This window comes from Ranitomeya variabilis, chromosome 3 (genome assembly GCF_051348905.1).
Source record: "Ranitomeya variabilis isolate aRanVar5 chromosome 3, aRanVar5.hap1, whole genome shotgun sequence".
Lineage (NCBI taxonomy): Eukaryota > Metazoa > Chordata > Amphibia > Anura > Dendrobatidae > Ranitomeya > Ranitomeya variabilis.
In genome coordinates, this window is record NC_135234.1 from 112215890 (window position 1) to 112240820 (window position 24931).

At 44.9% G+C, this 24931-nt stretch overlaps 1 protein-coding gene across 2 annotated transcripts in view; it reads right to left on the bottom strand.

Moving 5' to 3' along the window:
* Nucleotides 1-1153: 1153 nt before the first annotated feature.
* Nucleotides 1154-24931, bottom strand: part of MKS1 (MKS transition zone complex subunit 1) — a 45304-nt gene continuing 21526 nt past the window's right edge. Inside the window, exons 9-18 of one of the 2 annotated variants that reach the window (XM_077294516.1) lie at nucleotides 21945-22001; nucleotides 20765-20807; nucleotides 18430-18492; nucleotides 18030-18100; nucleotides 16910-16979; nucleotides 16725-16829; nucleotides 14645-14778; nucleotides 12449-12531; nucleotides 3130-3227; nucleotides 1154-2074 (exon numbers count right to left, since the gene is read on the bottom strand). In XM_077294516.1, coding sequence (XP_077150631.1) covers nucleotides 1968-2074; nucleotides 3130-3227; nucleotides 12449-12531; nucleotides 14645-14778; nucleotides 16725-16829; nucleotides 16910-16979; nucleotides 18030-18100; nucleotides 18430-18492; nucleotides 20765-20807; nucleotides 21945-22001 — 831 coding nt within the window. In that variant the 3' untranslated portion in view covers nucleotides 1154-1967. Of the gene's footprint in view, nucleotides 2075-3129; nucleotides 3228-12448; nucleotides 12532-14644; nucleotides 14779-16724; nucleotides 16830-16909; nucleotides 17000-18029; nucleotides 18101-18429; nucleotides 18493-20764; nucleotides 20808-21944; nucleotides 22002-24931 lie in introns of both variants that reach the window. The other variant, XR_013223728.1, reaches the window with a different exon arrangement.

Genomic DNA, 24931 nt, shown 5'->3' on the forward strand with positions numbered 1-24931 from the left:
ATCCCCTCTCTCGTTGTGCTGTCATGGCGACTGAATAAATAAAGGTTTGGTTTTTGAAAAATGGGGAGGAAAAAAAAAACCAGATGAGCAAAAAGAAAATGAAAATTGCTGAGTAATGCAGCGGCTAAGGTGAGAGCACAGCCTCACTATCTATTGGTCCAGTCACAACTTATCTGTTTGCTTGTATCTTCATACTGCACTTAGATAGTTCCATGTTGCCCTCTCCCATAATACTACTCTGCTTATGAGCACACATCCAATTACTTAAATGTTTAAGCACCACTCCAGCATTTTTTTTTATTATTTCCAATTAGAAATGTAGTATAGTTCTTCTGATAACCTATGTCACTTACCCCATGTGCCCGCCATTGCAGTTGCTTAGGTATCCATGTTTACGACCACTAGCAACTAACAGTTACTATATTAGTGGTCGTGACCATGGATACCTAAGATACTGTGTGATGGAAATATATATCATATAGATCTCACTTGCGTATATACTCCTATATAATTATATATACTCATGTATACTCCTATATCCACAGCTAATATATACACTATAATCAATTGCTTAAAATGGCTGACATAAACTGATATAAGCCAGACAGACTGTTCGGGGATTTCCAGCCAAAAGCGGAACAGCACCAGGTGTATTAAGTGATGATCAGATGTCTCAACTTTGTCCTAGATGCAGACAGCTACACTTTAGTTGCTTAATCAGCATTCATATGTGCACTAATCACAATATTCCATATATATTTAGATAACCAATAACAGAGGAGATTGACAATATGGTAATTAACTAACCACCCCTTTCTATATGCAATTATAAATCCATGTACGTACAATAAATCATCAGTATTGGTGGAATGTTATTGTCACAATGGTGTGCAGTCTCATTCTTGAGTGCTCAAAATACTCAGTCTAATTGGGAACGGCCACAGCACACACAGGGATAGATTTATCCAAACCAAATTTCCATAACAACTGCAATGCCTTGCACATGGGGTAAGGGGCATAGGTTATCGGGAGAACTATACTACATTTCTAATTGGAGGTATTAGCTAATGATATTACTATTACTACACCTTCTAACATGTTAAAGGGAATACCCCTTCTAACATGTTAAAATAAAAATTATCACCCAAGTATTATGCCAAAAAAAACTTTATACATTTGAAATACATTTTAATAAATATAAAAAAAAACACATAATAAACTATGTACAGAGATATATCATTTAAGTGCTGATACAAAAAGTCTTCTAATCTTCCTAAAGGGGGTATGTCCTCAGAAAAGATGCTTGTAAAGGGGTTGTCAGCTACTGGACAAGCCCTGGTGTATTCTCCTTCCATGATGCCGTTCCAGCAATGCTCAGGAACAGTGCTGCTGCGGGAAGAAAGTGTTGTTTTTCTATGAGGCGCTGAAGTGATTAGGCAAGGGGCTGCCCAGTAAAGCCCAGCACTCGGCTATATTCATCAGCGCCAGCGGGCATAGTGGTGCACTCAGTATGACCGCTTATGGGCTGACACCAAGGATACATGCAGGAACTAAGAGGTTATATAATGTGACTGATGTCACATTTTGTCATTCGGCTTGTGACAATTTTGGCAAAAGAATGTGTCCGGATAAATGTAATTTTTAGAAAATTTGCATAGGCATCTTTAACCCCTTTATACTCTCATATCACAAATTGTGCAAGTTACAAATACAATGGACAAGAGGCTCATGCTGCCCGAACCACAGGAACAGCGCCCCTCGTCACAAACATTGCAGCATTTTAGAAGAAACGGTTGAAAACTAGTATGAATGGGGAGAAGAGCCAAGTGGGCGGCTCCCTGATGGCTTCTCCCACCTGGCCTGATTGACAGGTCTCTTTGGGTAAACAGAGAGTGACCCGTCAGTGATAGACCCAGTAACATACAGCCTTTGGACAATAACTGCGTGTAAATAAGCGCTTCTGACATTCACGCTGTTGACTGCTCGAGCTGTAATGTTCTTGTACCACTCAAAATGTCGATTGGGAGGCTCTCCCTTGCCTGTTGCATTCGTCTTCTTGCTCTCTGGAAAGCATCTGCAATAAAATTAAACTTAACATAAATGGAAATAGATTTATCCTTTCTCAATAGACCCTAAGCGCAATGACCAAGTCCTGCTGGACCTTCAGCAGTGAGAGATGCCACGATTCTTCACCAATAGCAAACAGTGAAAATATGTCATCTGCATGTATTACAGCCTTCTTCTACTAGACGCTCCCCATCTTCTCTACACAACTATAGAGGAAATTACAGATTAGTCCGGACTAGGTCCGTAATTGGAGAACAAAAGCGACTCGGCTACACGGAGAACTCAGAAATGAAGTAACAGACTTTCAGATACGTCCATTATGAAGGTAAGAGCAGTGATACAAGGTGGGGTGGTAAGAAGTGGCAATGCAGCAGACGTAGTGACACGCGTAATGAAGCGCTAGTAACAGTGGCTATTAGTAGCAGTGATGCCGGAGGATTGACATACGGTACAGCTATTATTCCTATTAGTCAAGGTGTACCCAAATTGGGGATGGTCCTAACCTCTAATATTAAAGCCTTACCATGCGTCATAGTGACATCCTGTGTGAATAAGGGCTCAGCAGAACCAGGTCCTAAACACGGACACACAGCTACTGAGGAGCTTTCAAATGTAATACTCATGCAGAAGCCTAAAACTACACAGAAAATAATGAACTAAAGTATAAGTTGTATTGTGTATATATATATATATATATATATATATATATATATATATATATATATATATATATATACACATATATATATATATATATATATACACATACTCGCACAATATATATATATATATATATATATATATATATATATATATATATATATATATATATATATATATATATATATATATATATATATATATATATAGACATATACATAGATATATATATTTTGATGCTATATGTGGAGTCACTGTTGTACTTTTCCTTCCTTTCGGTACTTAGCAAACTAGAACACGTATAACTTACATTGAGCCTGGCAGATCATAGAGACAGGCTGCAATATCAGAAATAACCACTAGGTGGTTCTCTGCATCGAATCTACAGAAGGAACCACGTACCAAGGACATTGAGTATGGAGCTTTGCTGGCTGGAGCCTCCCAGACGATCCAATACACTCTGCATCCTTTTCCTCAGAGAGTTCCTGTCAAGGAAGGATCTGCGGAGCAACATATACAAAATGGAGAGAAGATACAGCTCAGTTTCAGTGAATTACAAGTCTGCTAAGGAAAGCTATACACGTTACACAACTTGTAAGTACTCATTTACTGAAGCGTTTCTCACCTCCAGCACCCTCAAACATGAAATGATGGGTATGGGGGGACTGAGTTGGATGGTCACAAATACTATTGCTTTTTTTAGTGAAGTGTTTTAACCCCTTAACGACCCCGATACGCCTTTTAACGGAAGCAGTTAAAGGGCCACTGTCACCCCCTCCAGCCGTTATGAACTAAAAGAGCCACCTTGTGCAGCAGTAATGCTGCAGTCTAACAAGGTGGCTCTTTTAGTTTTTGATTAAGTTATTACCTCAATAAAGCGTTTTGAAAATTGTCCACAAAGACCAGATATTGTACCTGGAGGCGGTCCTAAGCGTCCTGTATGAATCCCCCAACGGCCGTCACTCTTCTCTTCAGGGGCGATGGTCGCCGCCCCCTTCGCGCTTTTTCTTCTTAAATCCGGCGCCTGCGCTGTGCGTGCCTGCCTGGGGCAGGCGCAGTCTTCATTGTCGGTCATAGCGCAGATCCAGGGCTCCTGACAGCGGCGGAGCTGTTACCCCAGTGGTGGCCGCTGTCTTCAGGCTCCTCCGGGCGCGGTGCGGTGTTATCCAGCGCTGTACGGTGTTATCCAGCGCTGTACAGGCTCCATGGACGTCACTGCGCTCCAGCAGCTGGAAAACTACAACTCCCAGCATGCCCTGACTGCCAGGTCTATCGGGGGACGCTGGGAAATAGGGATTTTTGTGTACTCACCGTAAAATCCTTTTCTCCGAGCCATTCATTGGGGGACACAGACCGTGGGTGTATGCTGCTGCCACTAGGAGGCTGACACTAAGTGATACAAAAAAAGTTAGCTCCTCCCCTGCAGTATACACCCTCCTGCTGGCTCTCAGCTAACCAGTTCGGTCCAAAAGCAGTAGGAGATCAATAACAACGTATGAAAGTATATGAAAGTAAATATGAGAGAAGAGTATATCAAAAGTATAGTATGTGAAAGAAAATATGAGAGTAGAGTATATCAAAGTAGATATGAGAGTATAGCATGTCAAATATAATAATATATATACACACATACATATACACCTACATATACACATACATACACACATGTGAAAACTATATAAATATACAAGCATAAGCTAAAAAGGGTGGGAGCTGTGTCCCCCAATGAATGGCTCGGAGAAAAGGATTTTACGGTGAGTACACAAAAATCCCTATTTCTCCTTCGCCTCATTGGGGGACACAGACCGTGGGACGTCCTAAAGCAGTCCCTGGGTGGGCAGATCAGGCCCTGTGCAACCGCCACTTACAAGTGCGCTACCACGGCCTGCAGAGTCCGCCTGCCCAGACTTACATCTGCGGAAGTCTGGGAATTGTAGTGCTTCAAGGATGCATGCGGACTGGCTGAACCCGCAAAGATGACAGACGTGCTTTGCTGACGTCTGGTGTCTAGAACCCAAGAACCCTCGATTGATCGAGTGGAGTGAAAATAAATACTGTCCTCTAACACGTAAGGATTTCTGGATGCGTAAAGAATCCACCAGACTAACATGGCCGAAGACACGGCTAAGCCCTTCCTGAAACAAGAAAGACCATCAGGAAGCCCAGATGAGGTGTCCATCCTCTCTAAGGACGCCGTCCTAGACACGTACCTACTCAGGACACTCACATTGTGCAGGAAATGGGGTACTCATTCCATTTTGTGGACGGGAGCCGAAAGAGGAGAGGGAAGAAAGATGGTAATAAGGAAAAAAGGGTTTGAAGGACCGGAGTGGCCAGCTTCGAAGACTCATCTGAATTGACTAGGACAACACGGATGTCCCAGGGTCACTGGGGTCTTCCTGCTTCCTAAAGACCCTCGGAACTAGTGGAAGAGGCGTGATGGAGTATGCACTGCGATGGCTTTCGGATGTCGAGGCCAAACCTGAACTCGAGTACATTGGTGGTCAGGCTGTATGCCATCCGATCTACATCTGGAGTGCTCCAGTGAAGGTAGATAAGTTGGAAAACTTCCATATGAAAACTCCCACCGAGTTGAGGCGAGACCCTGGCGGCAAGAGACAAAACTGCAGCTCAGAGTTGTACTCTCAGGATGAGTACTGCCAAGATCACCAAAAAATAAATCTCGGCCTATCAGAGAGTGTGAGGTACGTAGGTCAAGATGCCTGACCGTGGGTACCTACAAGACGATAGACGTATTGAACAGCCGTGATAATATCCAACTGAGTTTGGAAGGGGAGACCTGCCAGAGGGCATCGGTCCTGCTGTGGGAGCAAAGGTACCGTTGGGATCCGCAGAAAAAAAACGGTTGGGAGACTGGATTCCCGAGGTAACCAGAGGCCGTGAGCAGTATGGCGACGCTCCGCAGACACTAGCAACCATTGAGCCGGGAGAAAGGATCTCCCCCGGACGAGAAAGGTACTCAGAGATTACCCTCTGGAAACTTGTTTGATCTGTAGGAAAAAACAAGCGGAGCGAAGGGAACTGCCTCCATTCCCACATTCTATCCAAGGATACTCCTAGCAAATCGGATGGAATGAAGGCAGGTACGGACCGGGGCTGAAAATCAGCCCTGTTTTGAGAACCCGGGTTTTTTTTTTTGTTTGTTTTTTTTTAAAGACGTAGCAGAAGAGATAGCCCAAGACCAGACAGGCCGTTCTGGCATTTGCCAGAACTGCCGGATGTCCATTCTGGCCCGGAATGAGGGGATGAGTGACCATGTGCGAGGGCGCCCTGTTGAAGGACCACAGCCTTGTTTCAAGGGAGGATTCCAACTCTCTGGAGGTGTCCAAGATCATCCTTAAAAAAGGATATCTGCTGGGCTGGGAAAGAGGAAGACCTGTTTAAGTCTATCCGCCGGCCCAGGAGAGGAAGGATATCGTAAGGATGACCGCCGTCATGATAATGGCGAACACTCTGGGAGCGTTAGCAAAGCCGAAGGGCAAGGTCGTGACTTGTGAAGGTAAGCATCCCGAAAGTCGATGGATACCAGAAAAAAAGCTCCACCTTTCCCTATACAAGTGATGGCCAAGTGGAGGACCTCCATCCAACGGAGGAGGACGTTTTGGAAGCTCGTTAGAGGTTAGAGTTCCAGGATTGGTCTTACTTTTCGGTTCTCTTTTTGGAACCAAGATCCCTTAGATCTAGACTGTCCTGGACCACGCTTCCACTGTTGGTTGGATCTATAGGACATCTGCGATCCTTTGTTCCTACGTGGGGAACACCCCAACCACTCACTGAATAAGCGACTGCTCTGTAAGGGAGTGAAATCATTATTTTTTTATTTATTTTTATTATTTTTTTTTTAAACGCAGAGTAGCTTTCGTTCTCTGATGCGTAAAGCCCTTCTGAATGGAATGGCATGCGCTGCAGACAGCGCCACGTAACTAGCCGCATTCCAAGAGGCGTGCGCCACAAAGCCTCCTCCTCAAGAGATTTGATTGCCAGGTGCACTGTCTCCAGAAGGAGAGATAATAGATCTAAAAATAAATGTGAAACAAAGTAGCTAAGGTCTCCAGCCATAGACCATTGGTCTGGTAACCCATGCAGGCTAAGGAAGGGTATAGCGCTGAACTCGATGCCGCAAGACTGAATGAATGGAATCATTGTCTGACAGTCCATGGTATCGTTAAAAGATGATCCATCGGGCAGGGAAAACTGGCAGGTGCCAGGAAGCAGAGTGCGCGGTTACATCCGCCAGATGAGGAAAAAGACCCCTCTCTTGATTTGCTGCCGTCATTGAACGTGCAGAGATAAAAGGATGAACTTTCAATCAACCATCCTCTTAACAGGGAGGTGGAGAAGAATCGTCCGCCTCCTTGCCTCATCCGTTACCTATAGGCGATGCAGAGAGGAACTGCTCGGAAGCCAAAAGGAAGGTATCTGTACATCTACAGAGATCAAGTCCATGGAGAACCGGGATGACATCAGGCCCGGCTGTAGCAGAGTATACGTGGAGGTGACACTCCATGTGCTCATTTGATGATGGCGTAAGATCGGTGTCCTTTGAAGGACCGTCGCCCAGCGTATACGTGGAGGCGACACTCCATGTGCTCTTTTGATAATGGTGTGAGGAGATCAGAGTCCTTTGAAGGACACGTCGTCCAAAGCATACGTGGATGCGACACTGCATGTGCCCATTTGGTGATGGTGCGAAGAGATCGGTGTCCCCTGAAGGACCCGTCGCCTAGAGTAAACGTGGAGGAGACACTCCATGTGCTCATGTGATGAAGGTGTGGGGAGATCGGTGCCCTTTGAAGGACCCGTCGCCCAGAGTATACCTGGAGGCGACACTCCATGTGCTGATAATGGTGTGAGGAGATCGGAGTCCTTTGAAGGACCCGTCGCCCAAAGCATACGTGGATGCGACACTGCATGTGCCCATTTGGTGATGGTGCGAAGAGATCGGTGTCCCCTGAAGGACCCGTCGCCTAGAGTATACGTGGAGGAGACAATCCATGTGCTCATGTGATGAAGGTGTGGGGAGATCGGTGCCCTTTGAAGGACCCGTCGCCCAGAGTATACCAGGAGGCGACACTCCATGTGCTCATTTGAAGCTGGTGTGAGGAAATCTGAGTCCTTTGAAGGATACGTCGCCCTTAAAAAAGCAGTTTAACCAGGCATGGCATCTGGTGTCGCTTGAAGAGGCGTCTGTTTCCAGAGCAAGTCCATTTGCGATTGTTCATAGCGTTTTACCACTGCGCTACCATGGTGTTCACCAGTGAATCGCTTATCCGGATGCTCGCTGTCCAGGACAAATTGCAAATGCACTACTAAGGGTTTCCGTTTTGAGGGACCCTGTGTGTCCTTGCCAATCTAGAGAATGATGTGATGGCCTAACTAGGCGAATCGGTCTTGTTATGAGGCTGTGGCGAATCCAGATCCGAGGTAACATCTGCTTCATATATGGAGTCTTGTTCCGTTTCTAGAATACGTGTGGCCCCTGCTAGCCTAAGGTTCCCCTGTAGGGGGAGATATATATATATGCCTTGCGAGGACTTCAAACCAGAGGGTACAACCTCATGGTCAGGGAGGCCATGGATTACGCCAGCGACAAAGCCCCCTTAAGGAGAACTAGATACTCTGGGAAGAGCTGGGATCGGCGGCGGAGGACTCCTGAGCTGATTTGAACTAGGTGCTTTGGGAAAAAAAGTGACCGGCTTAGAATGGTCATGAGTGTAAGACCGGTGAAAAACTGGTCATGTGCCCTTTAAAACTAGGGAACCTTTAAGACCAGGGAATGAGATCATGTGTCTTTAAAGGCCAGGGAATGATGGACGTGTGCCTATAAGTCCAGTGACTACCGGACATGGTACCTTTAAAGAGGGAATTGCCTTTAAGAATAGGGAGCTGATAGATACGCCCTTGATGTCGGTAGGCATCAGGGAGTGACAGGTTCCCTGGACCGTTTCAGTATGTCTTTAGAAGATGAGCACGAGGAGAACATACTGTCATCCAGGGTGGAGAACCGTGGACTCCCATGCTGCAAACGCCAGCCTTAAGCACAGGGCAACTGTGCTGCTTGTCCCTTTAATGCTACCGGTGCGTGCGAGGAGGGGTGCCGGGTGAGGGATTGTCTGCTTACCCGGATCCTGAGTCCCCCGTCGGCGTTGGAATAGCGCTGTCTTCAGCGCCGAATACCGCTGATGCGATGCAGCAGCCGCTTCCGGAAATTTACAGCTGGAGTCGGCAGGGGTAAGAAGATGGCCGCCGAGACTCTCGTCCTGAGTGAGAAGCGCCCGAATAGGGGGGCGGAGCCGCTAGGATGATGCGAGCGGTGGGCGGGGCTTCCCTGGATGCGGCCTACACAAGGCCGAAGCCGGGGACTAAATTTATGGCTTCAGCCGGCGCGCACCCGTGGACTGTAGGGAAATGTGCCGTGGAGCTCTGAGGGGACCCTGACGCTATGGAGCCCTCCTATAACCGCCGGAAAAACGACCCCTGAAGTGCACTAACCCCAATATGAAGGGGATGGTAGATGCTGTAGATCAGAGCTGTGCCCAGGGTAGATAGGACGGTGCAGGGTTGGGAAGCCTCCATCCACCATCCCCGTAAAAGGGGGGTGGAGAGGAACTGTCCGCCTCCTTCCATCATCCGCTTTTTCAGTGGTGATGCAGTGGGGGCTGCACGGACGCCACAATGGAGAGTGCCTCTGAACAGCCGAGGGTAAAACCTGGTGGGCAGGGCTGAATGTCCGGCAATAGGCCTGGCTGCAGAAGAGGATACTGAAGGTGACACTCCAGTGCTCGTCTGAAAAGGGAGGGGGGAGATCGGTGCCCTTGAAGGGGCCCGTCGCCCCTAAAATCAGCTCAGGCAGTGGCTTCCCACGTCGCAGGAGAGGATACGGAGAGGTGAAACTCCCGTGCTCGCCTGTTGTTGGTTCGGGGGAGATCGGAACATGAAAGAATCCGTCGCCCCCTTCGTCCAGGTAAAAGGGTTAAATAGTAGAAAATCCGAAAAGTTCTGGTCTGAAAAACAGACCTGTCCGTGTGCCTCCTACGGACACTAAGCTTGAACTGGTTAGCTGAGAGCCAGCAGGAGGGTGTATACTGCAGGGGAGGAGCTAACTTTTTTTGTATCACTTAGTGTCAGCCTCCTAGTGGCAGCAGCATACACCCACGGTCTGTGTCCCCCAATGAGGCGAAGGAGAAATGTAGTTTTCCTGCAGCTGGTGCAGAACAGACGGCAGAGGCTTGCTGTATTCAGCAACAGGGTGGCCGCACTGCCTGCACAGGTGCAGTCAGGCACCCTGCGTCTGAGTGTGACTCACAATGAACACTGCGCAGGCCCCAGGCAGGCACGCACAGCGCAGGCGCCGGATTTAAGAAGAAACACCGCGAAGGGGGCGGAAACCAGCGCCCCTGAAGAGAAGAGTGACGGCCGTTGGGGGATTCATACAGGACGCATAGGACCGCCTCCAGGTACAATATCTGGTCTTTGTGGACAATTTTCAAAACGCTTTATTGAGGTAATAACTTAATCAAAAACTAAAAGAGCCACCTTGTTAGACTGCAGCATTACTGCTGCACAAGGTGGCTCTTTTAGTTCATAACGGCTGGAGGGGGTGACAGTGGCCCTTTAAGGGTACGGTTTGCCTAACAAACAGGCAACCCCCACATGTATTCAAGCCGTCTGGCAGCCGCAAATCATGCAGCTGCGTCCACATAAATTAAATGTCCGAGCACGCTGAAATACTCGAAGACCACCCGAGCATGCTCGGAGAAACTCTAGTAACGAGCATACTGGCTCATCACTAGTGCTGACTGATCCGCCCCCCAAGATCTGCCCTCCAGATCCGCCCCCGAGGAGGATAAAGAATTTCCTCCAGGTCCTCCCATAGATCTTTGTGCTTTCTTCTACTAAGTAGGGTAGAAGCTAACCTAGCCGAAGCCTCTAAAATCGACCTCTCAAGTTCCAGGCTGTTAAATGCAGCCTGGACACCTGAGGATGAAGAAAAGGTCCCTGGGACAAAAGATCCTGGTCCTCTGGGAGAACCCACGGATCCGAAATCAAAATTGCTCTCAGCCAAAAGAACCATTACCTCATTGGCCAAAAGGGAGCTATGAGGATAACCCTTGCTTTGTCTTCCCTGATCTTTTTTAGGACAGATGGGATGAGACACACCGGGGAAAACACATAGAATAGGCCGAGGGTCCACTTCATCCTGAAGGTGTCCACCATGTGAGGGTTCTCCCCTGAGTCTAGAGAGCAGAATTTCTGGATCTTCCTGTTCTTCTTGGAGGCGAAAAGATCAATTTGAGGGAGACCCCACATGTCCGCAATCTGATCGAATACTGTCTCCTTTAGAGACCACTCTACCTGGGCACATGTCAGCTGTACAGCTCAGCCCACACCAAACGAGGGAGTCCGACATGTGCGTACTGTTATGGCACATGTCAGAAAGGGGTTAAAGTATAACCGTTGTTTTAATTTTTATTTCATAAATCAATAGTACATATTAAAATATATAATACATAAAATAAGCAACATTGTAACATTTTATCAGAAAAATGTGCTTCTTTTTCTGCCAAAATTGATCAGTCATTATCAAAATTCTAAATTGTGAGGTAAATTCTGTATTCAGTGATGACGGAGTCTCCCATTACTGAGATAGGAGATGGCAGCGGCTACAGAGACACTCTACATAGAATGTTATCAGTAGAAGCTGTCCATACAAAGGTTCCAAACGACCTTACATGCTTAGGTTGTATACTATAGTCTCAAATATGCCCATCTTGTGTGGAGGTGGCAGCAGCTGACTAAGGGTACCGTCACACATTGAAATTTCCATCGCTACGACGTTACGATTCGTGACGTTCTAGCGATATCGTTACGATATCGCAGTGTCTGACACGCTACTGCGATCAGACACCCTGCTGAGAATCGTACGTCGTAGCACATCGTTTGGAACTTTCTTTCGTCGCTTGATCACCCGCTGACATCGCTGGATCGTTGTGTGTGACAGCGATCCAGCGATGTCTTCGCTTGTAACCAGGGTAAACATCGGGTAACTAAGCGCAGGGCCGCGCTTAGTAACCCGATGTTTACCCTGGTTACAAGCGTAAACGTAAAAAAACAAACCGTACATACTCACCAGTCGGTGTCCTTCAGGTCCCTTGCCGTCTGCTTCCTGCTCTGAGTGCCGGCCGGAAAGTGAGAGCAGATCACAGCAGTGCTGCGCTCTGCTCTCACTGTACGGCTGCACTCAGAGCAGGAAGCAGACGGCAAGGGACCTGAAGGACACCGACGGGTGAGTATGTACGGTTTGTTTTTTTACGTTTACGCTGGTAACCAGGGTAAACATCGGGTTACTAAGCGCGGCCCTGCGCTTAGTTACCCGATGTTTACCCTGGTTACCCGGGGACTTCGGCATCGCTCCAGCGCCGTGATTGCAACGTGTGACCGCAGTCTACGACGCTGGAGCGATGATTATACGACGCTGCGACGTCACGAATCGTGCCGTCGCAGCGATGAAAATTTCAATGTGTGACGGTACCCTTAGGGCCTCTGTCCACATCTTATGCTTCCATCACATTGAAAAGCATAAACCAAATGACACATTCCCATGAATTTGCATATCTACAGTCAGTTTTACACTATGGTCTACATCAATTATTTGCAAGACTCATTCATCTTATGTATATTACTGTATATCTGCTCGTACCGTGACTGATGTATGGAGTGGAAGCGAAATACCACTCTGCCTGTTGTCTCTGTCCTAAAACCAAAGCGACTTAGACGTTCCCCCTGCACAACACAAGACACAATCAAGTTATTGTCTATATCTCAATATTCAGTCTGTGTACAGAAGACATGATTGTGTTACAAACGATGTGTGTCAGTGATGTCTGGTGGATCCTATTAATTAAAGCCTTAGGCTATGTGCACACGTTCGGAATTGCCGCGGAAATTTTCGGGGCAATTCCGCAACTCGCTGCTGCGGGAAATACGCATGCGCAATTGGCATGCGTATTCCCGGTAAACACTAGCGTTTTGTAAGCGTAATTAGCTTGCAGAATGCTGGCGTTTTCCAAGCGATCTGTAGCATCTCTTGGAAAACTGATTGACAGGTTGGTCACACTTGTCACCTTCCTGCTCTTCGCAATGCTCCCGACAGCTTCCGTTCCCAGCGATGTCTTGCGACAATGACCCCAGACAATGTAGCATCACGCGAGACCGCTACGTCATCACAGGTCATTGTCGCAAGGCATCAATGGCAACGGGAGCTGGCGGGAGCATCGCAAAGGCCTGGGCTGGATCCAGGGGCCGCCAGAAGGCGAGTATATAACTTTTTTATTTTAATTATTTTTTTAGGGCCTGGAGGAAAGTCTCCTCTCCTCCACCCTGGGTACCATCCGCACATGATCCGCTTACTTCCCGCATGGTGGGCATAGCCCAATGCAGAAAGTAAGCGGATCAATGCATTCCTATGTGTGCAGAATCGCCGCGATTCCACACAAAGAATGAACATGCTACACATGTGGAAAAATACGCAGCATTAGCACAGCATTGCAGAATCCCATTAAATTCAATGGGTTGTGTTGTGTATGCGTTTTCGCAGCGAAAAAACGCATACAATCTGCAACATGTGCACATAGCCTTAGGGTACCGTCACAGTGAAATTTCCATCGCTACGACGGTACGATTCGTGACGTTCTAGCGATATCCATACGATATCGCAGTGTCTGACACGCAGCAGCGATCAGGGACCCCGCTGAGAATCGTACGTCGTAGCACATCGTTTGGAACTTTCTTTCGTCGCTTGATCACCCGCTGACATCGCTGGATCGTTGTGTGTGACAGCGATCCAGCGATGTGTTCGCTTGTAACCAGGGTAAACATCGGGTAACTAAGCGCAGGGCCGCGCTTAGTAACCCGATGTTTACCCTGGTTACAAGCGTAAACGTAAAAAAAACAAACAGTACATACTTACATTCCGGTGTCTGTCCCCGGCGTCTCAGCTTCTCTGCACTGTGTGAGCGCCTGCCGGCCGGAAAGCGAGCACTGCGGTGACGTCACCGCTCTGCTTTCCGGCTATGGCGCTTACACAGTGGAGAGAAGCAGAACGCCGGGGACAGACACCGGAATGTGAGTATGTACTGTTTGTTTTTTTTACGTTAACGCTGGTAGCCAGGGTAAACATCGGGTTACTAAGCGCGGCCCTGCGCTTAGTTACCCGATGTTTACCCTGGTTACCCGGGGACTTCGGCATCGCTCCAGCGCCGTGATTGCAAAGTGTGACCGCAGTCTACGACGCTGGAGCGATAATCATACGATCGCTGCGACGTCACGAATCGTGCCGTCGCAGCGATGGAAATTTCACTGTGTGACGGTACCCTTAGTCTGGATAAAAGCAGATTGAGTTCTCCTCTTTATTAGGGCAGGTGCAGAAGACCATATACTTTCCATTAAAAAAAAATCAGTTCAGTTATGCTAACCAGAGGGTGGTCAGAGTGGGATCAGAGGGTGGTCAGAGTGGGATCAAGAGGGTGGTCAGAGTGCGATCAGGGGCTGGTCAGAGTGCGATCAGGAGTAGTCAGGGGGTAGTTAGAGGATGTGGTCAGAGGGTGGACGGGGGAAGTCAGAGGGTAGTCACAAGGTGTGACCAGAGGGTGTGACCAGAGGGTGTGACCAGAGGGTGTGACCAGAGGGTGTGACCAGAGGGTGATCCAGGGGTAGTCAGAGGGTGGTCAGATTTTTTCAGATGTGGTGAAAAAAAAAAAAGAAAAAAAAAAAGAGCATTCCCCATCTTCTCCATTCAATCTCTCTCCGTGAAAGTCAGACCACACGGGTGAGAAATGTTGCTCTACCATTTTGTATTTGTAGGAAAGAGGCACCTTATAGAAACAATGCATTTTACCTGAAAGGTACCGGGTATCCTGGCATAGGTCATATCCTCCAGTTCAGGAGAGCCGCCTATGAAAAACCTCCGGAGCTCAGATACTGTTCCCTGTTCCACAGGTCGCCATGTTTGTGCTGTGATGTTGTGCATTCCTGTGCACAGAGTAGAAGAGTTAGGGTAATACTCCACTGTATATTCCCAGTAACACTAAGTAACTTCTGGGCAGGTACTGACTATGGGATCACCAATGGGAACAACAACACACACAGAAATTAACCACTTAATGACCGGCAATACATCATTTACAGCAGTCATTAGGCAGTCTTACAGCTTACTCCTGATCTCCTGGAGGGGATTACAATGATCTCTGTTCCTTGGTGTTTAACCCAATGATTGCTTTGGTCAAAACTGACCAAGACATGATCAATGCAAATTATCCTTTGGGTTCCTCTATGACTGGGGACTGGAAAAGTCCTTTGCAGTCAGACCAAGGATCTCAAGAAGGTTTGTATACCAAGACTGCTCTAGCAATAGGCTGTATCAAATTGAGACAGAATAAAGTATTAGCATATAAAGTACACTAATACATTACAGAGATGTACAATAATCAAATACTAAAATTACAAAATAATGCAATTTTTAGGCATAAATATAAATTCTCTTACACATTCACTGACTAATAAAAAGCACTACCGCTTATTAGGTATGTACACACGTTTAATAGTCTGAAGAATTCCACAGGCTATTTAGTGTAAATCATGAACAGTATACAAATAAAACAACAAAAACAGCTACAGAGACGTCACAGCGGCACAAGTCTTCCCTAGCTCCGGAGCGACTTCATTCCAGCGACTGACAGCGATCACAATGGTGGGGTCCTCCTCATTGACTGGATAGTAATGACATATCCTATAGATTTGTCATCAATGTTTATCCTGGAACAACCTTTCCCTTGCAAAATACATACATAAAATAAATCTGCTGCACTGTTAAAGGGAATATGTCAGCAGGTTTTTTTCTATGGAATTTGAGAGCAGCATGATGTAGGGGCAGAGAGCCCGATTCCAGCGATGTCACTTACTGGACTACTTGGTGCAATTTTGATAGGATCCCTGTTTTCTCTGCTGTAGGTGTAGCAGTGTTATGAATGCTGAGCTGTGTATAACCCCCCCCCCCGACTGGCAGCTTTCGGTCTACACTGTGCATTGTCAGCAAGCAGCCAATCAGGGGTGGGGTGGGGTTGTAGAGATTAGCCTGTCTGACCTGCACGTTAGACCTAGTCTTCTGCTGATAAAACACTGATTGTATTGAAACTACAGCAAGCTGCCTAACAAGTGACACATTCCTGGAACCAGGGTCTTTTCTCCTACCTACATGATGCTGCTCTCATATTACATAGCAAAAACCTGCTGACAGATTCCCTTTATAGAGAATAAGCACTTTTGCAATTTAATGGCAATTAAAACTTGCAGTTGTTCTTAAGATAGTAACACTTTTTTTTGTTTACAGCTCATTTCCTAGGAGACCGACCACCCTTGTCTATCGTGTAAGCGCAGTGTTGAAGCTTGTCGGGATTAAAAAGTAACACTGAGCTCCAGCGATCCTGGCCAGCATTAAAAGAGTGCTTACAAGGTCAACAGAAAAAGCTTGTAACCACGGCACGTGTTCTGCTGCCTAGCTGCCGGGGCCGGTCTCCATTGCAACATGCTGTAAACATAAAGAAGCATTGATCTCTTCAGAATGGCTTAAAAAAGTACCGTAATAAGCAGTAGATTGCAAAATGACTTGTATTTACACTATCAGACAATACCTATTTATTAAGATGTTCAATTATTATAGATTAGATAGACAGACAGACAGATAGATAGATAAATAAGGGATGGATACTGGGAAATCAGGATTTATTTTGTCTTCTCAGTCCCTATCTTATGCTGTAAAGCTATGATCATGCAGCATTTTTACACAGAATATATAGTAAGAATAACCCTTTAAGGAATTACATTGATGCTCTAATTGGAAAAGGTCTGTTCCTATGAAATATTCTGTAGAGTCCGAGCACAGGACAAAGTGTAAGCAGCTCCTTTATTAGGTTCCTTACCTGGGGTCTGTGGGAGCACAACCGATCCATATCCTTCAACACGATATCTCTGCCAAAAGTCCAGAGAAAGGACCTCAAAATATAAAACTGGCCACTGTGGGACATCTGAAATGAACAATGAGGAGATGTGCACTTCGGACATTTTCTACGCACAGAAGAGCTTCGCTTTTTAGCCAACAACCTACCCTCAGATTCCACTTCTTCTGACAGAAACATCTCAAAACTGAAAGGATGGCAGAAATGTGCAACGTTTTCCTGGAGGACGACAGATGAAGCTGTGACAATGATGCAGAAATTATGTCTTACATGGAAATTCCTCAGAACGCCAGGAATGGCTGATACACAGCTGGGAATGGCAGATACAGCCGAAACGTAGAATTTTCAGAAGTACAAAAGTGCAGACCAATTCCCGGCAGGCGCATCCATTCTCCTATTTCTTTCTATTATATGTCTGTCTAAGGAAATGTTTAAAGGCGTATTCCCATCTCCAAGATCCTATCTCAATATGTAGTAGGTGTAATAATAATACTATTAGCAAATACCTCCAATTAGAAACGTAGTATAGTTCATCTCATTCGCTATGTCACTTATCCCATGTGCCGGCATTGCAGTAGCTTAGATATCCATGGTTTCAATGACAAACGACTTAAACGGTGATGATTAGTTAGTTGTTAGTAGTGTAAGCATGGATTCCTAAGCTACTGCAATGTCCTGCTCATAGGGTAAGCAAAATAGCTAATCTGAAGAAATATTCTATATGTCTAATTGGAGGCATTTGCTATTATTACTACTACTACTACACCTACTGCATATTGGGATAGGATATTACATTAATGACATTTTGGGGGAGGAGTGATGTCATGGGGACCGGTATGATTGTGTATGAGGTTGTATGTATTCAGTGTATGGATATGATTCTTTAGTTGTTGTTAATTTGTTTTATACAACTACATAATACTGAACTAAAATCAGACAGTGACTGGCTTATACTTATTGCTTCTAATGGTTGCTATTGTTCAGATTTTCATTGTGCTAGAAAATATGGAAAAGAAAGCCTTTGGAAAAAAAATACATATAAAAAAAATCTTGGTTCATTGGCATAAATCTGTATTACAACTTCTATACTTTGGTCTAGGTGTGACACTTTACTTTTTATCCAGAAAAAAACAACAACTTTGCATCAAACCTATGTCTGCTATAAACAATAAATGTATTGTAGTGGTGAAAGAAATACAATAACCCATCATGGAATAATCGCTTTAATTCTAGCAATACTGCCCATGAAATCCGACAGCAGATACTCACCCTTTCATGAGCTTTAGATCTGCAGCTTTGAGTTACACCTGAAAGTTCCTGAAAGGCAGGACTGGACCAGTCTGAAAGAGAAGTGAAAGAACTAATATGGAAGCGTCAAAAAAATACACTTTTACATATTATATCATGTTTTTCTTAAGCTGGGGTTAAATTGTGACACATTGGCCATATAAGCCCTAACCCTGTCCTAGGAAAGACAAAGAACATACAGAGTATTTAGTTCTATTCCAATAATTAGCCTTTTACACATATGAATGGGAATACACAGTTACAGGCATCAGTTGCTGGACCCACGTTGCTCTTGTTCCCTATAGAAACTCCTGAATTCCTGTCCTAATGTGTCCTGCATTTCTGGAAATAATGAAAAACTTCATGTTACTCAGATACTTACGTTTTGGCAGCTCCATGAAGAAATGAACATAGAGGTTATCATATTCATATCCATGTGCGGACACTGGGGTGAGAAAAAACTTTAGGAACAGAATAAAACGTTAAACTGAAAACGAGCTGCTCTAAATGTCAAGTAATCACATAAAGGGAATCTGTCAGCAGGTTTGTGCTATGCAATCAGAGAGCAGCATGATGTAGGGGCTGAGACCCTGATTCCACTGATATGTCATTGCTTTCCCTGTTGTAGATCTAGCAGTGCTCAAAATGCGGAGCCATGTGTAACCCATTCAGGTGAAATACACAGCGGGACACAGAGTTCCCGACTCCCTACTTATCTCAGCGTGACGGACGCGGGTGGCACGTGATGTCACTGCCATGCACTGCCCAACGCCGGCTATAGGAGAGCACACGCAAGATACGCGGATAACACATAATCCGAGCACGCTGGCTCATCAGTACTAACAACCTATTACTTAGCGTCTGCATCCAATAACTGTTTCCCATCACGGTCAGTGTGTTCAGTCTCTGTTTTTGGGTTATGCGCCGCCCTCTGAGAACGTTAACATCTGCTGTACTTATATAACTTACAAGTTCTGCGGGTTTTTGTTTTATTACACTCATTCGTGAGCGTCACCTACAATGATCTGTATTTAAAGTTTGTGGGTTCATATCGTCCATAGTGACCCTCCTAATGATTATACATGCGCTAGTGGCCACATTATTGTAGGTCTATGAAACTGATCGCGGTCGTCATGGCAGTAACGACAGATTATGGTTTCGCAGTGGGATTTGGAGAAGTTCCTGGATCCAGCGTCTAAACTGCGCTGATGACTAATATTAGTGTGTGTACATACGCGACATCTTTGTCAGATGCATTCTACCTGGGGCCCGCCTGAAAAAGTGCCGAAAACAATGCACAAAATGCACAGCAATGAAAAAACATCACTGCTGTGCACACGCTCAGTCTCTTGTTACAAAATGTGAAAAAGAAGCAATCAGCAAACCTGTTCAAGTGCACGGCAAAATAATCCAGTAATGGCAACAATCCGAACGATACAATCTTGTTAAAATAATCGCTTTATTGATAAAGTGGTATAAAACGGTACAAAAAAAATGGTTGAACACAACAGTAAAAAAAAAAAAAAAATACCAGCAACATGTTTCCGACCTCCATGGTCTTTTGTGAAGTCAGGCTTTTTGGTGCATTTCATACTACTGAATCAATAAAAATTCTTATAAGAAGATGTGAGCGCTGGGTATCGTTGTATTTGTTGCTCAGTCTTTTCTTACTTCTGACATTTTCAGGGTTTCAGAAACCGTAGAGCCGCTAGGAATAGAGGCTCGCTCATTCTTCGGGCCACTTGCCAGCTTTACTTTAAACTATATAGAAAAAAGTCAGGCAGCGCAGCTGCTGCAAAAGCGACGGCAAAACTGCCTGCCTTTAAGGAAAAAAAAAAAAAAAAAGACTGCCATTTTATTCCTGAACCGGTTAGGCTACTTTCACACATCAGGTTTTTTGCATCAGGCACAATCCGGCGAATGTTGGAAAAAACGGATCCGGTGTAGATTTTGAAAAACTGATGCGACGGATCCGACTAGCATATCCAGATAATTGGATGGAAAAAAAATTTGGAGCATGCTCAGTTTAAAAAAAACGGAATCCGGTGCCGGAATCTGTCATTTTCCGGATCCGGCACCTTCCGGCTCCCATAGGCTTCCATTCCAGCAAACAGCCGGAAGCGCCGCAGACAAAAAGAAGTTTTTTTCAGAAACCGGAAACGGCAAATACCGGACGAAACGCAATGTCATGCGGCGCAATCCGGCACTAATATAAGTATATGGGGGAAAAAAACGGATTCGGCAGCAACATTCGCCGGATCCCTTTTTTTAAATTTAGCTGGATTGAGCCTGACAGCGAAAACCTGATGTGTGAAAGTAGCCTAAGGCAGGTGCACCAGCATCTTAAAGACGTTGTGTGCACACACCCCTAGACGCCCGCACAGCAACCTATAGGCTGCTGATCTGATATGACTGCCCATTTAAACCTGCTGTGCCACGCTGAGGAAAAGCACAGAGACACAGAATGCTTTACTGACTCAGTGTAGTTTTATTATTCTCATTAGTGAAGACAACTTTTCACATGGAAAATGCATAACATGACACTGCAGACGCAGAAAATTGAAATTCCTCCTTGTCTGAATGCTACTGTCCAAAAATATTCTACAGAAAAGATCGTATAGTCACAAACCATGACCAGTAACTGCCCACTGCGTGCCCAATAATGAGCTGAATAATAGTGATAAATCACAAAGTAGCTCATTCAGGAACTCACTTACCGATTTCTCCATTTATAAAAAGTCGCAAAGCACCAGTAGGCGGCTGTAAAAAGAAAATGGTTCTTTTTCTTATTTAATAACAAAACATATAACACTGTATTGTTTCAGTTAATATTATGACATATAACAAAGGTCAACTGTGCAACCAAGAAAGGAGAAGACAGAGGGAGGAATTCATGAAACAACCTTCGCCAAAAATCTAGCTTAGAAAGCTCACTAATTTTGCCTGATGAATATTTGTGCACACATTTTGAGATTTTGGTGTTTAATTGGAACGTGTCACTAGGATTTTGCTGCCCCATTTGATCACAGCATGATGTAGGAACAGAGACCCTGATTCCAGCAAGGTATCATTTACTGGTCTGCGTGTTGAATTTTTTGTAAAATCAACATTTTCTTTGCTGAAGAATCTACCAATACTCCGAATGATGAGTGGTGTATAACCTCGTCCACACGACTGATTGGCAGATTGGTGTTTACACTGCATTGCATAGGAAAGGAGTAGAGGCAGTAATATACAGAGCTCCTGACTATGGAGGACTACATGGCAGCAGGTTTACTAATCCACTAGTGATAATCTACTGCTGATACAACTGTGAATTTATAAAAACTACAGCAAACAGCCCAGTAAGTGACACATTGCTGGAATCAGGGTCTCGGTCTCATGTTAGGAAGCCAAAACCTGGAGTGAGGTTCCCTGTAATATACATGAAATAAACAGGACATTTTACAAGTATTTTACTTGCTACAAGAATTTCGTTTTTCATACTACTGGAGAGTCAAGTGTTTGGGAAGCTGATTAGTCATATTTAGTGACGTGTTTAGAGTATGGCCGACACACAGAGATGATAAGTCCACTTTATTATTTTTTTGTCCTACTGTAAGTAAGTCGAAGGGGAAGATTCCCGCCACCTAATGTCTTAAGGTCAGACGAAGGACAATGAGAAAAAAGAAAGAAGGTGGGCGCAGCTGACCTACAGGATCACAAAGATTTTTTTTTTCTTTTTGTATATCTTTTTTTCAGTGTTAATTCCAATATAAGATCAAGCTAAATGTGAAATTAAAAGAGGAAGTGCCGAGAATTTTCTTTATTTTATGTGCACTATGTTCCTTCACGAGGAATATACGTAAAACAGCTGTAACTGTTACATGTAAAGGCAGCAGACACAGGATAACTTACCATCTCAAAATCTGAGCCCACTAGGTTGTTCAGGTATTCTTTATGCCTACCGTACAACTGTAAAATAAATCACACAATAGGAAAAGTATAAGTAAAACAAGTTACTGCTCTGCCCCAATCAAAAGTGTCCGCAGAAAGAGCCGGAGTGTGTCTAAAGAGAGGGCGATCTAAGATGAAAAGGACGTCCTGAATGTAAAGGCTTCTCTTTCTCCACTGTGAAAAACTCAGCAAACTAACTATAAGGCTATGTGGACACGTAGATGGAACCTCCGCAGATTTTTCCGCACCTGTTTTGAGAAATCCGTAGGTAAAAAGCACTGCGTTTTACCTGCGGATTTACAGCGGATTTTATGCGGTTTTTGTGCGGATTCCACCTGCTGATTTCTACTATGGAGCAGGTGTAAACCTCTGCGGAATCCGCACAAAGAATTGACATGCTGTGGAATAAACAACGCTACGCTTCCGAGCGCTTTTTTCCGGAGCATGTGCACTGCGGATTTTGTTTTCCATAGGTTTACATGGTACTGTAAACTCATGGAAAACAGCTCCAAATCTGCAACGTCAAAACCGCTGCAGATCCGCAGCAAAATCTGCAATGTGTGCACATTCCCTTACAATGTGCTGAGATATTGTACGCACAAGGGTCGTTCAGTTCATACAAAGTTTAGCTGCTTTGCTGTAAACAAAGAAAAACATTAAGCCTCATTTATAAAAAAAAATAATAATACAAGACTGTTTTAATGCCCACAGCAACCAATTAGAGCTCAGATTTAATTTCTTAAAAATGCCAATATTTTCAAGCTGCACTTAGATATTTCCCATAGTGAACTATTATATTCTTTTACTTTTTTCTTTAAAAGGAATGAGTCAATAGATTTTTTTTTAATTGTTAAAAAAAATTAAGTCTTGATGTTTTAATTTTAAAAAAAATTTAATGGTTTAAATCTAAAAATTTTTATTTAGAAAGCTTTGATATTTTCAACTTTTAAACACTAGGGGGAGCAGCTGCTGATATTTGCCTTGAAAATCTAGTGTAGTGCTAGCACGCTTTACGACTGCAGTAAAAGTGGGCGGGGTCTGCTCGCATGTGTCTGACATCACCACTCCCCTCTCCTTCTGGGTGTGTGCAAAAGGAGGGGAGAGGATAAAGGTTTGGATTACACTGCAGAGCAATATTGTTGATCACTGCAAAAGTGATAGTGCCAAGTGGACGAGTGGAGATACTCTGCTCATCAGACTGTATCACACATGATGGGATTAGATACATGGCTCAGTGGACTGTATCACACATGATGGGACTAGATACATGGCTCAGTGGACTGTATCACACATGATGGGACTAGATACATGGCTCAGTGGACTGTATCACACATGATGGGACTAGATACATGACTCAGTGGACTGTATCACACATGATGGGACAAGATACATGGCTCAGTGGACTGTATCACACATGATGGGACTAGATACATGGCTCAGTGGACTGTATCACACATGATGGGACAAGATACATGGCTCAGTGGACTGTATCACACATGATGGGACTAGATACATGGCTCAGGGGACTGTATCACACATGATGGGATTAGATACATGACTCAGTGGACTGTATCACACATGATGGGACTAGATACATGGCTCAGTGGACTGTATCACACATGATGGGACAAGATACATGGCTCAGTGGACTGTATCACACATGATGGGACTAGATACATGGCTCAGTGGACTGTATCACACATGATGGGACTAGATACATGACTCAGTGGACTGTATCACACATGATGGGACTAGATACATGACTCAGTGGACTGTATCACACATGATGGGACTAGATACATGGCTCAGTGGACTGTATCACACATGATGGGACTAGATACATGGCTCAGTGGACTGTATCACACATGATGGGACTAGATACATGGCTCAGTGGACTGTATCACACATGTTGGGACTAGATACATGGCTCAGTAGACTGTATCACACACGATAGGATTAGATACACAGACTGTCACATGTGATAGTATTAGATACATGGCTCTGCTGAGTCAGTGTAAAGCCACACTCAGATGTCTGTAATGCAGGGATGTCCAAATGAGGCTTACAGTGACTAAGCAGAGCGGAACACTGTGGTGACCGTGGCAGTGAACACTGGTACTACTAATAACAGGCTACAGACCTGTGCTTACTGCCAGTGCCACTGCCCACGGAACACTGTGTGAGTGCTGACAGGGGGAAATTGTATCTCCGAGCCTGGCTTCCTCCACAGCTGTGAACTGGAAAACCCAGGCTGCATGCCCAGTACACAGCTCAGGCAGCTACAATATAGGAGATCCGGTCAATGGCTGCTCAGTCGGTCTCCTGTGGCTGCTGGATTTGGGGTGTGTAAGTGTGGTGCTCAGACACTTACACACCAGAAAATAAAATGGCAGCCCCCAAGTGGCTGCAGAAGAAAATAAGAAATAACACTTAAAACTTAACATTTCATTTTGTTTTAATAATAAATTACCATATTATTATTATTATTTATTATTATTATTTATTGTTATAGCGCCATTTATTCCATGGCGCTTTACATGTGAGGAGGGGCATACATAATAAAAACAAGTACAATAATCTTGAACAATACAAGTCATAACTGGTACAGGAGGAGTGAGGACCCTGCCCGCGAGGGCTCACAATCTACAAGGGATGGGTGAGGATACAATAGGTGAGGATAGAGCTGATCGTGCAGCGGTTGGTTGATCGGTGGTTACTGCAGGTTGTAGGCTTGTCGGAAGAGGTGGGTCTTCAGATTCTTTTTGAAGGTTTCGATGGTGGGCGAGAGTCTGATGTGTTGTGGTAGAGGGTTCCAGAGTAGGGGTGATACGCGAGAGAAATCTTGTATACGATTGTGGGAAGAGGAGATAAGAGGGGAGTAGAGAAGGAGATCTTGTGAGGATCGGAGGTTGCGTGCAGGAAAGTACCGGGAGACGAGGTCACAGATG